Source organism: Oratosquilla oratoria, chromosome 7, assembly GCF_046742065.1.
Source record: "Oratosquilla oratoria isolate Oo_2021 chromosome 7, ASM4674206v1, whole genome shotgun sequence".
NCBI lineage: Eukaryota > Metazoa > Arthropoda > Malacostraca > Stomatopoda > Squillidae > Oratosquilla > Oratosquilla oratoria.
In genome coordinates this window covers 39,526,715-39,545,213 of record NC_134783.1, presented here as the reverse complement: position 1 = coordinate 39,545,213, position 18,499 = coordinate 39,526,715, and the positions used below count along the sequence as shown (strand labels likewise).

Genomic DNA, 18,499 nt, shown 5'->3' with positions numbered 1-18,499 from the left:
GAATCAATGAATGGTCCTTACAGGATGTCATGATAATTATTCATGTCACAGGTCATTATTTCCAATTTAAATATGATTTTCTGAACCTGTTTGGATAAAATAAAGGGGTCTTCTCCAAAATGTCCTTACTGCAAATTAATTTATCTTGATGTGTTTAGCATAGGAAGGGGGGTGAGCAAGTAAATTGTGCTTGTGAACGGGACCTCCAGGACTAGGACTTTTATGCTCATCCAAACAGATATAAAATGCATATCTGGGTAAACAAGAACAATAACTATTTCAGTAATTTGTGATGTCACTTTGTCATAAGTATGGTGGAGGCACATTGGTTAAGATTTAATTTAAGTGATAATCATAATGAATAATTTAATACTAGTGTCATAATTTTCCTAGATTTTAGCCAATAGAGATACATTTAGTCTTTGGGTTTGCTGGTAATTCGTGACGATAGGTCTGCTTTAACAATGGACCCCCCTGAAGATCACTCCATTGATACCGTAATAGAGTTATCTTGATTTTTTGTCTCTTCGTGATAACATGGGCTATGAAAAAAATGGAAGGATTGTCAACTTCATGTGTACTTTTTTTTCAAGAGACTTAATTGTATTTGGAATTGGTCATGTATTTGGAGTACTTGTGCATTTTTTTCTTTTGCATCATTTGTAGGTAAAAATAATTTCATTTCAGTTGTAACCTATGTGGGAGTCACTTCATTATAGTTCTTTTCATACAATTTTATTCAGTTGAAGAAAACTTCCTTTACGACTTAAAAGCTTCAGTTTTGTTGAATGATCTGTTTAGTTGTCATATCTTAAAAATCTGTTCTGGATGTTGATACATAATCACTGTCCAAGTTGGAATAGTGTTTGGTTAATTGTTGCCCCAAGTTTTGCTAATTGATGGTTGGAAACCTGGAACTTCACAGCAGCTTGCAGTGACCCCAATATAGGACTGTTTCTGTGTCACCAATTAAAAATAGAGTAGCAGGTACTGGTTGTCAGTTCTCCATGTGCTTAAAGGTGGAGGAAATACAAAGTTAATAAAGTGAAATCTTGGGCCCAGTTTGAAGACTGAATGAAAGGGGCTCCACATCCAAATGGAAATGATGAAGTTGATGGGATTTGAAGTACAGAGACTTATCTATTGTCCTTTACATATCATCATCTTGTGCAGTTACCCATTGTCATTGCCAGATTATTACTCAAGCTCAGTAAATAGAAAAGAGAATATTGTCAGTGATAAGTGTTGGCTAGTAGTATTGTAATTTTAATTTGAAATTAGATAATGGTACAATATATTCATTCCAGGTTTGTTTTAGTTTTAAGTAGGACAATGAAACATTTAGAAAGGTTAGTTGAATCCTTCAAGTGATACAAGTATATTGACCAATTTGTAGTGCCCCAACCAATGCAATATTCAAATACATACTTTTTAAAAATTGCTAAATTTAATGAATTATTTAGATTTGGATTATGTATACATTAATATTATTTTGATAAGTACCTATAATTATAAGTGACAGAAAGATGAATTGATGTTGGCAAGATTTTCAGGTGATCTATCAATTTGTGAGACAGTTGTATGGTAGCACTGATCATGTGTTCCTAGAACAAGTTGCTAATATGGGTAACTTTATGCAATAGATGCATTCATGAAGACCTTGCATAATGCAATTTTCATTCAACATGAACTTAATTTTCCTATAATACATGTAAAGGGGGTGCAACAGTGAGATTTAATCAATTAGGATTGAATTTCTGGGGCACAGAAACAGCTTTTTCCTTCACAAAAAATGAAGTGAGACAAGGTGTTATGTGACATGGGAATGGATACAGGTGACATTACTTTGAGAAAGGCAGCATGTATGAACGCAGTGGCAGATTCCTTGAGGTAGATCAAGGAGTGACACCTGATGGCTGCTCCACAAAACTGAGCCAGCCACAAGATTTGATTTGATGCACATTAAATTATTTTTAATTGACTATGTGAAGTAAAGTTAAAAAAAATATAGTTTGCACAATTCAGTCACACTAGATATAAGTTACCCATATATTTGATTTAGATAGCTACACATATAAAGCACTATTTAACACTAACAGCAAATAATATGTGATTCTAAAATTCTGAATCTCACCCATTCTCACTGCTATTCTATTAATCTAAGACTTTACTTCTAAGCCTAAAATGATCAGATATATACAGCTGTTGGAAACGATGAAAGGTAAGGAAAAATAGGGCACTCAACTGTAGGCCCAGGCAATTTGCAGTATAAATAATGAACCTATAAAATTTATGAATAGACTATACAGTGTTTGTGTCGTGACTTTCCCCACAACAGCTAAGGTTTACATAACTGAGGTGAAGAATTTGCAAGTAAGCGGTAGATATGTTCTGATTTGGTTAACATGAAAAATTATATTCCAAATGAGATTCTTTACTCAAGATTGCCTGGTGCCTTTGTGTTCTTCTTACTCTCACTCTGCATTCTGTCTCTGTGTAGATGACGCTTTTGTTTTTGAGTAACTTTAAATGAAAATACAGTATTCTTCAAGAATGTATCTTATACCAGTTCAAATTTATGCTAAACATTTCTTTATCAGGTTTTGTCTTTTTCTCTCAGAGTTGTGGGACATTAGGAATAGCAACGTTTCACTATACATTTCTTGAGTTTCATTAATTATATCTGGTTGCAATAAGGCCTTTAATAATAATTGTTTGTGTATTTGATTTGTTCTAACTCCATATCACAGTAGGCCATGCTTCCCTTTTCTCCTGGCCATGTACATGTGCATGTGTGTGTGCGTGTGTATCTTTCTAAAGTGGATGATTTTTGCCCAGATCATTAAAGGTATCATAACAAGCCAAACTCTATGAAAGCTTAACTAAGGATGAAAAGATACAGGCTGTTATAAGGTTGATTCATTCCAATTGAATTATAGTCATAGATAACTGAATAGGATCCCATAAGTTTAGCTCCTTTCTTCTGTATTGTATATTATAATCAGGTAAATACAGCCTGGTGGTGTAAATGTTAGCATTGCTGGAAGCAACAATGTAGGGTACAAAATCTAAACTACAAGTTATCACTCCCTCTTGAGCAAGGGGATAGGTGTGTAGTGTGTGTAAAGTAATAGCATTACCCTTAAATTGGACTACATGAATTTTTGAGCTCTCATCTAGGAGGGTAGTAGCTGCCAGTTGTGAATCCCTCGCCTAAATAGACTACCACATCAGAGGTTAGCCATTCTATTCAAAAAATATCTATAGCAGTTTATTTTATCTTAAATGGCATCATTGTAGCATAGTTAATTTTGACCTCTTTTAAGGATGTCTACTCAGAAGACATGGATGAAGATAAGACTTAAGGAATGCAAGATGTTATGAAAGTGTCACTAGTATTATGTTGCCTGTAAAGGGGGCATGGTTTATGGTCATGTTGAGTTGGGGTTGACTTTAGATGTAATTCCAGATGCAATTTTTTAAAATTATTATCCTTGCACTATTTATAAGAAATAGCATAAGAGCAATCAGAAGGATTTGTGTCAGTATGAATAGATTTTCTTAGCGTTAATGTTACATCCAGGGATCTTTGATGCAATAAAGATATGATCTTGATTTTGGTGTAACTGCTACTGTGTTGTGTTGTGTACCTTGCTTGCTATCAGGATCTATATATTTGTCATCAGTCTTTCTCCTTGTGTAAACGCAAACTTTAGACAAATGATTTTAGCTTTTATAGCAGTGACAGAATTTGTTGAAGCTTGTGGCTGAAAGTATCCATTATGTATTCTTTGGGCTTAATATACTGTGTTTGAGATGGAGGGTTGTGCTGTGTTTATGTATGAAAAAGAATTAGGAAACTAAACATAGCCATAACTTCCTCAGCCTCCCTATCTAAACTTATACATACACTTTAAGAAATCCTATGCTACCTTCTCTTTTCATTCTTTTCCTTTCTCTACCTCCTCATTTCTTATCCTCATCCGTCTCAGTTGATCAGCTCCTCTTATCATGCACCAGCAAATAAACCCCCACTTGGGTATGTGATGCCATGCAGTACCTATATTGTCTTTCTAGTAACAATGATTTGAACTTTTCCCATAAACTCTAGTTAGATATCTTCTCTATGAAAAGCCACATTCAAGTATAGTGCATAGGCTAAGTGAACTTCAAGGCAGTAGTTATTAGCTATACACACACAACACAGACAGCAGTACACCACTTTTTTTTTTTGAGAGAGAGAGATGTATCGGCCAATTTGGGGGATCTTCCTGAATATCCAGGGGCCTGCAGGAGAAACTTGAGTCAATGTATTAAAAAGTCAATGTTGTCTTCTATTTTGTACTTCATGAAATCATTGAGTTCAGGGTTACTTCTCTGAATATTACCATAAATGACAACTTGCCTTTGGTACAGCTTTGTTTCCATACAGTCTCTTCAATAATTTCCCATTACAAGTTCATAAGTAATTACACACTTCTTATTACTTACCACAGTCAGGTTCTAGTTAATTATCCAGTCTTGGCCACATGGGGGAACAGGCGTATTGATTGCTAATTTAATTATGTCTTATTTTTCTACCACCTGAAGTATTTAATTGATTGCTAATTTTAGTCATGTTTTATTTATCTACCACCTGAAGCATTCGAAATTATTTCCCTTCAACAAATAATGTTAGTGTATTTTGGGTATTTTGTATATCTAGGCATGAGGGTCTGGAGAGGAGGGGTTGCTTGATTAAGTGAAGTGGCCTTGCTGTGGATGTACCGTGTCTTGTGGCATTGCTACTGGAGATACAGGTATGACCCGTCATCCATAAGGAGCTAAGATGTGAGGGAAGAAAGAGTGGTGGATGGGAGTGGATGTGTGCCTCTTGACTTGGCTACCTCCCTTATAAAGGGGAAAAAGCCTTTGGTATATGGATAGGTAGTATTTAGGGTTGTCATCAAGCATTGCCTCTTTGTATTTACATGTGTATGAAATGTATTCTATTGTTATATTTGTTTTTGCTTACTATTGTTTCTTGTCATGTTTGCATCATCTGTCTCCTCTTGCTCCTACACATCTACTTTTTCTTCCATCTTGGTAACATCTTTTCCAACAAGTGTCACATCTAAATCTCCAAGTTCTTCTTTTTGCTGCTTAGCACAGTTCCTGTACTTCTTTGTTTTATTGACTGCTCCTAACTGTGAGTTGTATTAATCTTCTAGCTTTTGTTTCAGATCAGCTGTTTTCACTTCTGCTCTTCATTAACATTACCTTCATGTGCTGCAGTCTTCTCTTCTTTATTGTGGCTTTATCATCGTTATCTTCTACTTTGTCAACCTCATAACACCTGTCCCCCCTTGCCAATCTCCATGCCGGCATGTGTTTTCTCCCAACCCTTTGCTTTTGTGTTTCTTCCAGTACCTAACCAACACAAGTTCCTCTCTGCCTTCCCATACAGTGTATGAAATATTGAGTTAAATAAAATTGTATGCCTTCAGTATTCTTGGGACTTACGTGAGATCCCTGCAGAACAGGGTCATCTATTATTCTTTTATGATCGGAAAATAACTTTGACTCAAAAAAGAATGCTCAGGTTAAGACTGTCTTGACAGGTTTTGTACTGTCTAGCATTAGGGGATTTTATTCAGCAAAAGGTAAGACCTCATGCTGAAGAAGTTGATAGGGCTCATGTCAGTAACCACCCATGCTAGCAGGGTGACATACTCATAATCTACAAATTTTGACAAAGAAATCTACACGTGTGTCAGTGTCCTTGAAAGTCACATAGGAAGTGGTTATCATGGCCACAAGTACCCAAACATGTAGTGAAAGATTTGCTGCCTCCTCCTCCTCCTAGTCCTCTTCCTCTTCCTTAACTTTCTCCTCCTCCTCCTCCCCCTCCTTCTTCATCCTTTTTGTTACTCTTCATAGATCTCTCCTTTACTACCTCTATGACTTTGCCTCTTTAGCATGTTATTACCCCCAAGGAAAGAAACAATAGTTATTAGTGACAAAATACTAATTCTATCTCTCTCTCTCTCTCTGTCTCTCTCAGACACACACAAGCAAGCAAGTGTAAATACCCACTAGCAGGGCTTTCGTGCTGATTCATGGATTTATAGTGAATAATTTTTTTTACAGCAGTTAAGGGAGATTGTATTCTTTCACATGAAACTTTGCAAGTACAGTAGATTTATATATGTATAGCCTAATATTCTTTACTTGTTTAATGTTTAGTTATTAATTATTTTTAAAAATTTTGACAGGGAAATTGTATTTTTTCCTTGTATTTTTTATTGTAAGAATCATTTTGAGAGATTTAGTCTTCAGGCTCTTGTTACATTAACTTTAATTTGTGTGGATGTGACTTGTTGCAGGGTCCAGAATGGGTGAGATAGACTTGGGAGCAGCAGCAGAAGCAACAGTTCAAGCGTACAAGGAGCTGGCTGCCGACCCTGCAAAGCGCCTAGCTCTTGCTCTGGTCAGTGGATAAATTGTATCTCTTGTTGTTGGATGGAAGTCATAGGTTCCTGTTATCTTTCAGTCAAATTTGGCATAAGATGCTAAGCGTTCAGTAGGTCCAAAATTAAGCAGATCATTAGAATGTGGCAAATCAGGGTGTATTCATTTGTACCGAGATGAAATAAGCAATGTAATTGGTCTCTGTGGTAGGGGTGAAAGAATACTGCCACAGTGTACCCACTTGGGTCATAAAAGGCAACTAAAATGGTATGTAGGATAGGACTAGGCATCTTAATCATTGTAGGCTTATAGGGTAAATATCTAATGAAAAGTCAAGGCATTAAAGGGTCTGAGAGGATTTTTTCAACCAAAACCCTAAGGTTTGGGTCTTTTAATCACTTCAGTACGACTCAAATTCTCACACACAGCATCAGCTGCCGTATGTAATTTACATCACACTACTTGCATTATAAAATATAAAGTCACTGCAGTATTACTCATTCTTTTTTCTCTGAGTAATGATAAATAAAGAAAACGCGATCAAACCAGTTGACAGAATCCGGCGGTAACTCATGTACAGTACAACTAAAAAAAATATATGATCAAGATGCTGATGCTGGCATCCTTATGTACCCACTTGTGCCTCATCACACCTATGTAGGTGTCATCACACTGAAGTAGTTAATGTGTGTGGATGTGGTACAGATGAGAGTAAAAGGGAAGAGACAGTATGTATGTGAGAAGAAAGATGGATGTGTTGGCATTGAGTGAAACAAAGTTGGAAAGGGGAGTGAAATTGAGTTTGGGAGTGTAGTGGGGAGCGTGTCAGGAGTGAGAAGAGGACAGGAGAGGGAAGGGATGGGGTGGTTATACTAGTAAGTAAAGAAATAGGTAAGTGTGTGGTGGGGTGGAAGGAGGTTTCTTCATGGTTAATGTGGATGAAGGTGAAATTGGGAAGGGAGATGTGGGTCTTTGTAAGTGTGTATGGGCCTGGTAGTGAGAAAAGTGTAGAGGAAAGTGAGGCTTTTTGGATATATTTAAATGAGTACATAGAGGGTTTAGGGAGAAATGTCGATGTAGTGGTATTGGGAGATCTTAATGCAAGAGTAGGAGATGAACCAGTAGATGGAGTGGTTGGGAAGTGTAGAGTGCCAGGAAAAAATCATAGTGGAGAGTTGATGGTGGAATTTTTTTTTAGAGAGTTGATGATAGCTAACACAGGGTTTATGGAGAGTCCAGTATAAGTACACATGGGAGAAGGGGGTAGAAGGAAAGGTGGTTGATAGGTCTTTAATGGACTATATATAGTGGTATCCAGGAGAAGGATAGGAAAAGTTCTGGATCACGTTCTTAGGGGAGGGAGTAGGGGAATATCAGATAATTTTTTGGTGGAAGGTAAGTTGAGAGTGGCGGATGGATGGAGAAAGAGGAAAAGTACAGAAGGTAAGGAGATATTTAGAGTAAACTGCTTAAATGAGAAGAAAAAGGAGAAGGATTACAAGAAGTTGAGAGAAAAGTGGGATGAGATGAATGTATTTTAGGGAGTTGCTAAATGTGAAGGAAGATAGGAAGGGAATGGTGGTTGCAGTGGAAGGTACTAAGAAAATTACATTGATGGATGAGGAAAATGGGGGAGAAATAAGAAAAGATTAGGTGAAAACAGTTATTAAAATAATGAGAGCAGGTAAGACACCTGAGTTAGATGAGTGTTATGCAGTGTCTGAAAAGGGGAAGTACAGTGATGGCTTGCAAAGTTAACATCTTCAATACAAGTCAAATTCTCACAGGCAGCATCAGCTGTCTGATGTACGATGATTTGATGATGCCTCACAATACTCACATTATAACTATAGTTATAGCTGTATTACTCATTCTCTTTCACTATGAATATTAATAACCACAGAAAATATAATCAAGCCAGATCACAAAATATGGGGGTCATTCATCTACAGCTACAAAATAAATATAATCAGTACTCCAATGCTGGCATCCTTACGTACCCACTTTCGGCGCCTCATGACGCCTATGTAGGCATCATCATATTGAAGGAGTTAATGTTTGTCTAAAGGAGGGTAAAGTGCTGGAGGGGTGCCTGTATAGTTCTGGTTTACAAGGGAAAAGGGGACAATTGTGAGTGTAGTAGTTTCAGAGGGATCAGTTTGTTGAGTGTAGTTGGGAAGACGTATGGGAGAATTTTGATTTAGAGGGTTAGGAGAGGAACAGATGGAGTAATTGGTAAGGAAAAGAGTGGGTTTAAGAAAAGTAGGGGTTGTGTGAATAAAATTTATGTTGTAAGACAGATACGTGAGAAGGCTTTAGCAAAGGGTAAGGATATTTTTTGGGCCTCTATGGATTTGGAAAAGGCTTATGACAGGGTAGACAGGAAGTAACTTTGTGAGGTTTACAGATATATGGGATTTGTGGAAAGCTGTTAAGGGTAGTTCAGTTTTTGTGAGAGAAGTAGAGCCTATGTTACAATTAGAAATGGAGAGTGAGTGGTTTGAGGTAAAGGTAGGACTTCACCAGGGATGTGTCATGTTGCCATGGTTGTTCAATATGTACATGGATGGGATAGTGCTGGAGGTAAATGCGAGTGTAATGGGCAGGGGACTGAAGATGGTTGTTTGCTGACAACACCGCACTCGTGGCAGGATCAGAGTGGGGGGGGGGGATTAAGGAAGTTAGTGACAGAGTTTGAGAAGGTGTTTTAGAGGAGAAAGTTGAAGGTAAATGTGGGTAAAAGTAAGGTGATGATATGTACAAGGGGAGAGGATGACAGCAATTTAGAAATGCGTATTAAAGGAGAGAGGCTGGAGGAAGTGGATAACTTTAGACACTTAGAGTTGCATGTGGCAAGAAAGGGAGGACTGGAGGTGGAGGGAGATTGTAGATTGAGAGAAGTGAGTGTCTTGGGGGATTAAAAAGTGTAATGAGAAATAGATATTTGAGAATGGATGCTAAGAGAAGATTGTATGAAGGTATAGTTGTCCCAACAGCACTGTATGGGGCAGAGACATGAAACATGAGAGAAGAAAAGTTTAAATATGTTTGAGATGAAATGTCTGAGAAATATGGTAGGGGTTATAAGGTTGGATAGAGTGAGAAATGAGGAGGAGAGCAGCAGTTGAAAAGGAGATGGGATATAGGGTTGATGAAAGAGTATTGGGGTGGTTTGGACACATGGAAAGAATGAGTGAAGAAAGATTAGTAAAGGAAGTGTGGAAGGCAGAGGTGGATGGAGTGAACATGAGGGAGTGACTGAGGAGGAGATGGATGGATGGGGTAAAAAGGATGTTGAGCAAGAGGGGGGATGCTTGTTGAGGAAGGAAGGAAGAAGGCAGAAGATAGGGGTGAATGGAGAATGGCAGTGTAAGGGTAATTCTGTGATGCATGGAAAGGAGTGGGTGAGGGAAAGGGGGCAATTAGGGAGTGGTTATGTGTGAATGATATTTTGATGCAGCCTGAAGGGATTTCTCTCCATTTTAACCCCTTCGATACGATGACGCCTACGTAGGCGTCAATAGGAGCAAGAGGGTATACGAGGATGCCAATTTTGGTGTCTTGATTATATAGTATATATATAGTATTATTATATAGTATTATGTAGTTGTACCTGCATGACCCCCATACCCTATAAACTGGCTTCATCATATTTTCTATGGTTATCAAAATTCATGGGTGAAAGAGAACGAGCAATACAGTGGTAACTTTATTTTTTATAATGCGAGTATTATGACGCAACATCGCACATCTGGCAGCTAATGCTGCCCGCGAGATTTTGGCCCGTATTGAAGAGGTTAAGTGTTACTGCATGAGGGGATGGAGAGGAGGGATCACCGATTAAATGAAATGGCTTGCTGTGGATGTGAAGTGTCTTGCTGCATTGCTTCTAGCCCAGAGCAATGAGCAAGATGTAGAGATGATCCATCATCCAGGAAGAGCCGAGAGAGAAGGATGGTGAATGGGGGTGGAATGGATTGGGATGAAATGGATGGGAGCTGGGAGTGGAATTATGCCTTTTGATGTTGGCTACCTCCTTTGTAAGGAGGGAAAAGGTAAGGGTTGAATCAATCAAATTTTTGTGGTACGAAAGATATGTTAGAGCTTTAGGTAAAGGTAAGGATTGTTTTTAGGCCTTTATAGATTTGGAAAAGGTTTGTGACAGGGTAGACAGGAAGTCACTGTAGGAGGTATTGCAGATATATGGGATAGGAGGAAAGCTGTTAAGAGCAGTCATGAGTTTTTACAAGAGTTGTAGAGTTTGTGTTAAAATGGGAAGTGTAAAGAGCGAGTGGTTTGAGGTAAAGGGGTCATTCCATATGAAACCTACCAATGACTTATAACTCATTGTCACAGATTTTGATGAAATTTGGTGTGCAAGTAGAACTCGGTGAGACAAATTGATTGAGACTAGTCTCACGTTTCTATCTTTTATAGAACCAGAATTATGGTTTCCGACAATTTTGAGAAAAATCGAAATTTTGAAGGTACGGCCTAATTTCAGACATGCATAACTTTGTTAGTTTTTGTCGTAGAACATTCGTTCATATGTCATTGTAAAGCTAATGAGTAGCTCTGCAACTTTTATTCTATTCATTTTTTACCTATGAGGTCAAATAAAAAAGTACCATTTGACCTTGACCTTTGACCTTGAATAACAAAAAACACGCCATCTTCGATTTTTTTCATTTTTTGTACAAATATTCACCATCATCTTAATAACCTTCATGCCAAATTTGATAGTGGGACATACAGGGGATCAGAAGTTACAGGCACTTAAATAACTATAGGTATAAGAAAATTTTGGTATTTTTTTATATGTATTATTTTTAGAAATTCAAATCTCGGTTATTTTTAATCATAAAATGTTCACTAACATACCATTTTAAAGCTGATGATTAGCTCTACAACGTTTATTCTATGCACTTTTTACCTTCAAGGTCAAATAAAAAAGTTGTGAACGACCACTGACCTTGAAAAATTTAAAATGCCGTCATTTTGTGTTTTATTGTTTGTAAATTGTAATTCTACCTAATTAATTTTACACTAAATACCTGACTATTTAAAACTTATCATACTATTAAAGTATCATACTCATGACTGAGCATGTCTGCTATGGTCCATGGTGGCAAAGCCACTACCAAATTGTACACAATTTGGTATCCCCATCGCCTAAGGGGCCACCCCTGATAGCTCAGCAGAAAAAGCCACAGGTCCCTCCACCCACCCTGGATTTTAATGATTATTAAGATAATTTTTCATTTAATAATTCAGATGCTTTTTTAATTTCTTTATCAGAGAGATTGTATGTTCTTCCTGTTGCAGTTTGTGGATCTACAATGCTTAAAATGTCCTTCTCTGGTACAATTAAAATATCTGGTATTCGTGGATATTTGAAAGAAGGAGAAGGTCCATTAGGTTCCAAAAATGTTAGTTTTACTTCCATTAAATCTGAATATGTTTCTAGGACACATGCCAAATACCATTTTTGGTCATACATTGCTGTCACAAATCCTTTGATTTCTTCAAATATGAAATTGGTCTGTTTACGTATTCTTACGGTTTTATCATCAGTGCTATTTGATACAAATTTTACTTTGAGTTCTGACAGAGATGTTGGAACAAAGCTATGCAGTTTCTGAGTGCCTGGTATTGTGCAAGCGATGTTAAATCTTTCTTCCAGTAATGTTTTTTCTTTAGACCATTCTTCTTGAGAGGCATATAAAAAATGTATGCCTGGAATGTTTTCTTTTCCAAATTCATAGAGTTGTCTTGGTGTCATGATTTGGTTGTTGTAGGCTCTCTGCAGACTAGCTTTTGCTGCTAATCTTTTAATAGTTCCACCCAACCCATCACATGGTCCTTTGCCATGTGAAGTGGGGGCCTTATGCCATTCTGCTTTCATATCAAAGTCCTTTTCATGATGACACAAGTTTATGAAATTTTTAAAATTTTTATACTGGGAGGCAGCACCATCTGAAAAATAAATCAATTTATTTATTTCTCCAGGAATTTTTGTTTTCAAAATTTCTATAACTTTTTTTTTAAATAAATGTACTGCAATGGTGTCGTGGTGTAAACAATCAGAAATAATTACAGCATTTAGATGTTTAAGCTCTTCCTCATCTTTATAATAGCATACAAAGGGGTGTAATGTAGCTTGTGCATTATTCCAATGAAACCCCTGAGCTGCATCTTGTAAAATGAATGAGTAATTTTCAGCAAAATCTGCCAAAATCAACATTTCTCCATTACCTAATGTTCTCTTTTTCTCAGCGCAAAATTGCGATTGATGCTTTGCAATATAATCATGCCGTTTCAATAATTTAAGATTAGAACAAAATTCTTCAATAAACTCATTTACAGATTTACTGATGGTTTCTAATGTTGTTCGATCTGTAGAAATCCACCTTTTATATGAAATGTCATCAATCATGTGTTTTTCAAAAATTGTCTCTAAATATTCAGCAAAATTATTCGAGAGAGAGTTGCAATCAGAACACTGATGAAAAAAACAGTCAATTGACTTTTCATTGCAAGTAGTAGCAGCTAAGCAACTAGTGTAATCACTCAAATTAATCTCTTCACCTTCTGTACAACAAGAAAGCCCGGATCCTACTATCATCAGCTTAATATTCTGGTGGATGGTGCATACACATACACTATGTGTTCCAGCTCCGCCTGCCAATATGCATTCCTTTGGCCTAAGTTCTGCAAATTTTGAAAACCCTACCTTTAAGGAAGGATGTTTTGTTTTCAATAATTTGTATGCTTCCCTGAGGTTACAAAGAATTAGATGTTTCTGTTCTTGTACCTTAAATCCTCCTTTCCTGACAGATTTATAATCTTTCTTTCCTGGCATAATCCTACTTATTTCCTCAGATTTGTAGAAATGTAAGATAATGTTTTCAGTTTCTTTTGAGAAAGTTGGTAATCTTTTGTTTGGGAGAGCCATGAAACCTTTTTCTTTTACTAAGTTTTTTGCTTGTCTAGCCATATATTGGGTCACCTTGAACTCTTCCTGGATTTTTGATCTGCTCCAGCTTTTTGGAAGAACAGTCAAAATCTGGAGTTTTTCTGAACGTTTTTCTGTTGTATTAAATTTTTCTTTTAGCTGAATAACAATTTCTTCATCTGCATTTGTAACGTGAGAGGCAGATGCTGTTGTATGGTCTTTTGATGTTGATGGTGCTGAACCAATTTGTAATTTACTGCAAATATTATCTTGGATTTTCTTGGCTTTTTCTTCCTTATAGTAAATTCCTTTTTCAAGTCTTTGTTTTTTTACTGGTGACTCTCCAATGATTGATAGAGACTCATTAAGTGCTTTCAGGTCAGTATCTTTGTCAACAAAAACATCATCTTCCGACCTTTTATCTGAAGAAGATGATGATTCATTATCTGTTGTTTCAGGGACTGTTGCTGGTTCATTTTCTATTTCAGTAGTTTGTAATTCTCAACTTCTTTTCGTAATTTCTTTCCTGCATTTGTCACAAATATAATAACCTTCTGTAAGGTTAAATGCAATGTTCTTTGCCACAAAGTCTTCTGACATTTGCCGATTTCCTTTCTTATTAGGATCATCATCATGAAGGTTGATAGGATTACAACACACTTTCTTGAATTTAAAACTTCTTCCAAGCATTTTTAAACTTATTTCTGTTGGTGGGTAAATATTTTATCTGTAAAAAGGATATAAAAAAAATTTAGATATACAAAATATTAGATATTTTATTTATAAATATTATATTTTATTTATTTAATATTAGATAAAAAATTTAGATATACAAATCCTATACACAAGCAGTTTGTATACCTGGATATTGAATACAATAAGGTAAGTAGTGAAGTTTTGTACCCCACAAAAAAAAGTTTTTGTAAGGTTAGACAACTTTTTTATTTGACCTTTTAGGTAGAAAATGCATAGAATGAAAGATGTAGAGCTAATCATCAGCTTTAAAATGGTATATTAGTGAACGTTTTGTGATGAAAAATAACCGAGATATGAATTTTTTGAAATAATACAGATCAAAAAATACCAAAATTTTCTTATACCTATAGTTATTTAAGTGCCTGTAACTTCTGATCCCATGAATGTCCCACTATGAAATTTGGCATGAAGGTTATTAAGATGATGGTGAATATTTGTACAAAAAATGAAAAAAATCGAAGATGGCGTGTTTTTTGTTATTCAAGGTCAAAGGTCAAGGTCAAATGGAACTTTTTTATTTGACCTCATAGGTAAAATATGAATAGAATAAAAGTTGCAGAGCTACTCATTAGCTTTACAATGACATATGAACGAATGTTCTACGACAAAAACTAACAAAGTTATGCATGTTTGAAATTAGGCCGTACCTTCAAAATTTAGATTTTTCTCTTCCGGAAGCCATAATTCTGGTTCTATAAAAGATAGAAAACGTGAGACTAATCTCAATCAATTTGCCTTACCGAGTTCTACATGCATACCGAATTTCATAAAAATCGGTGACGGTGAGGTTCAAATTTGCAAAAAAATTGGTAGGTTTCATATGGATTTACCCAAAGGTGGGACTGCATCAGGGCTGTGTCATGTTGCCATGGCTGTTCAGTGTGTACATGGATAGGGTGGTGTGTGAGGTGAAGGTGAGGGTAATGGGCAGGGGACTGGAGATGGTTAAAGAAAATGGAGAAAAATGAGAGGTGAGCCAGTTGTTGTTTGCTGATGACACTGTGCTAGTGGTAGGGTCAGAGGAGGGATTAAGGAAATTTGGGAAGGAATTTGATAGGAGAAAGTTGAAGATAAAAGTGGGTAAAAGCAAAGTGATGAGATGTACAAGAGTAGAGGATGGCAGTGAGTTGGATATAAGTCTAAAAGGAGAGGCTGGAGGAAGTGGATTGCTTTAGGTATTTTGGGTCGCATGTGGCAGGAATGGGAGGAGGTAAATTGTGGATTGAGAGAAGCAGGTAAATGCCTTGGAGGATTAAAGTGTTATGAGAAATAGGCATCTGGAAATTGATGCATAGAGGAGATTGTATGAAGGAGTGATTATGCTGACAGTATTGTATGGGGCAGAGACTTATTTAAGGGAGGCAGAGAGGAAAAGTTTAAATGTGTTTGAGATGAAATGTCTGAAAAGTATGCTAGGGGTTACTAGGTTAGAGTGAGAAATGAGGAGGTGAGGAAGAGAGTGGGAGTAGAAAAGGAGATGACAGATAGGGCTGATGAAAGATTATTGGGATGGTTTGGACACATGGAAAGAATAAGTGATGAAAGGTCAGTAAAAGAGGTATGGAAGGCAGAGGTAGAGGGAGTGAACTTGAGTGGATAACCAAGGATGAGATGGATGGATGGGGTGAAGGTGGTGTTGAGCAAGAGGGGAATGTCTGTTTAGCAAAGGAGTGAGAAGGCATATAGGGGTGAATGGAGAGTGTATATAGATGATACTGTAATGCAAGGAAGGGAGGGGCAGGGGATGAGGGGCTAGTAGGTGCATATGTGTGAATGAGTGGACAGAGAGGGGGGGTGCTGATTAAGTGAAGCGGCCTTGCTGTGGATCTACTGTGTCTTGCTATGTTGCTTCTGATCCAGGGCAGTGGGTAGGATACAGGGATGACCCATCATCCATGAGGAGCTAAAATGAGAGGGGGAAAGGGTGGTGGATGGGAGTGGAATGGGTGATAGTAGGTATGTGCCTTTGACTTGGCTACCTCCCTTATAAGGAGGAAAAAGCTCTTGGTATATAGATGGATAGGTATATTGGGATAATTTATAAACAATGTTTATATAGTTCTCAATTATCTCTCCACATTTATGTGAATTAGGAACATGACTGGTGTCAGCACTGATTCTTGTGGTGCATTGCTTGTCACCTCTTTCCACTCTGAATATTCTTTCATTCATTGTATATACTTTTTGTATACGTTTTCTTTATATATATTTTTCTCACAGCTACCTCAAGTTGACATGCTTGTGTCAGGTGTTACATTTTATACTGCAGAGAAAGGGTGGCAGGTGGCAATATTACCAGTCAACATTTTCCTTCTCTGCATTACTACAGTGTCTTAATATATAGAGACTATATGGAATTTTGCCTCAGCTTATGAATTTTCAGCATGACAAATCTTTCCATATATATATTTGTATATTTCATACATGTTGCTTGAGTACCAATTACTTCTCTGCTAGGCAGATTTCCCATTTTATGATTATAAACTGGATGAAATGTTTAGATCTCTTCTCCTTTGCTTGTAAATGTTCCTTTAAATGAGGCATTGTATATTGAATTTATATGTCATTAAGTGGAAATGATAACTTGGATTTTTGTGAATTATAAAGATGTGGACAGCCATTATAAGTGGAATGGCAGAGTTAAGATACACGTGCATATCATATGCAATTAAAATCCATTTGACCAGTGCTCCCATTTCAGTACCTCAAAGAGTGGGCACACGGATATAGTTTCTCTTGATTGTGGGGTAGTGGTGTCCTGTGTTAGAGTTGTAATAGTTTTTATTTTTATCTATTATTTTATTTATTTTATTTTGTATGTATATATATATATATATATATATATATATATATATATATATACACATATATATATATATATATATATATATTATATATATATATACATATATATATATATTTTTTTTTTTTTTTTTTTTTTTTTTTTTTTTTTTTTTTGAGGGGGCAGATGAGAAAGTAGGTGATTGTTATGGGTAGTTGTTTGAATCAGGGTTTCTGTTAGTATACATTGGTCCTTGAGTTTCACAAAATCATCACATGGTTTTAGAATAGTGTGAATTTACAAGAGCACCATAGAGCCATGCAAGAGAAAATTTATGCAACAAGATTTTAGACTCGCAAATATTTTGCTCTCCCAGTAAGCTACAGCATCTCATATGTCACTGTCTGCCCCATCCTACCTCCCCCACCAAACCCCAGTGCACATGTTCATCTGTTTCCCATGGTACTGTCCCACACTGCACCTTGTCATTGTTTTGCCATTGTTTCTGTCACATTGCCCTCTCCATGAATCTTGTTCAAGTGAATGTAATGTGGACTTTGAGGATATATATATATATATATATATATATATATATATATATATATATATATATATATATATATATATATATATATATATATATATAACTTTGTTCCTTGTGCATCCATATGTTCCCTTTCATACTGTGGAGTTTTATGTACAAGAGCATGTTCTTACACCTCCAGAAATGCTTTATTAGATATAGGAAATGGGGCAGACATCATCCTAGTGGATATTTGCAGTTGTAGTGCCATTTAGCTTGGGGGCTACAAACTAGCAAAACTCATGGGAGCAGTGTATGTGGGGTGGAATCCACATTGGTAGGTGGAAGAGTTGTTATTTCCTGTCATGAGGTGGCTATGTGTGAGGCAGACATGACCTGCTCATAGGTGTGCTAGTGTCGTTTGAAAATATAAAGTCACATTGACATGAGGGTAGCCATGAATGTGGAGCTTGATTGCCTTTAGGTTGTTTGTTGAGTGCTGTTCCCAGTGTTTCTGCTTTTACCTTAATAGAAAAAACTAAGTCATGGCATCAGAAAGGAAAACAAGAAGGAACAAGATATAAGAATTACAGCTTTCCATGTACAATAAAAGAAAGGTGGGATAAATTGCCATTAGAAATAACAGGGTTTCAAATTGTATTGGATTTTAATGAGGCATGCACTGACTACAAAGAAAGAAATGACAGGTAAAAGGAAAAAGAATTAAGAGAAAACAAAATACCAAAATGACAAAAAAGAGAAACAAACATCAACATCTCCTTGAAAGTGGCAGTTGCCGACAAGATTGGCGAGTTAAACACCATATGAGGACGGAGCCTTTATTTGTACGACGTTTCGCTTATTACAGCTTTTTCAAGTACAAGTTGAGATACAAATGCTTGAGATTAAATAAGGGGAAAGGAGGGAACTGGGAGAGAAAAGGGGGGGGGAAGGAAGAGGAGGAGGAGGAGAAAGGGGGGGGGGGATTGAACACTGGGAAAGGATGAGAATGCTGGCCTAAATGTCCGTGGGC

General features: G+C 36.7%; 1 protein-coding gene across 4 annotated transcripts in view; it reads left to right on the top strand.

Annotated features, from left to right (window-relative positions):
- LOC143027080 (uncharacterized) overlaps positions 1-18,499 on the top strand; it is a 33,384-nt gene that overhangs the window by 541 nt on the left and 14,344 nt on the right. For 3 of the 4 annotated variants that reach the window (XM_076188022.1, XM_076188021.1, XM_076188024.1), the window contains exons 2-3: positions 2,179-2,221; positions 6,366-6,469. In XM_076188022.1, the coding sequence (XP_076044137.1) occupies positions 2,185-2,221; positions 6,366-6,469 (141 nt within the window). In that variant the 5' untranslated portion in view covers positions 2,179-2,184. The remainder of the gene's footprint in view (positions 1-2,178; positions 2,222-6,365; positions 6,470-18,499) is intronic. The other variant, XM_076188023.1, reaches the window with a different exon arrangement.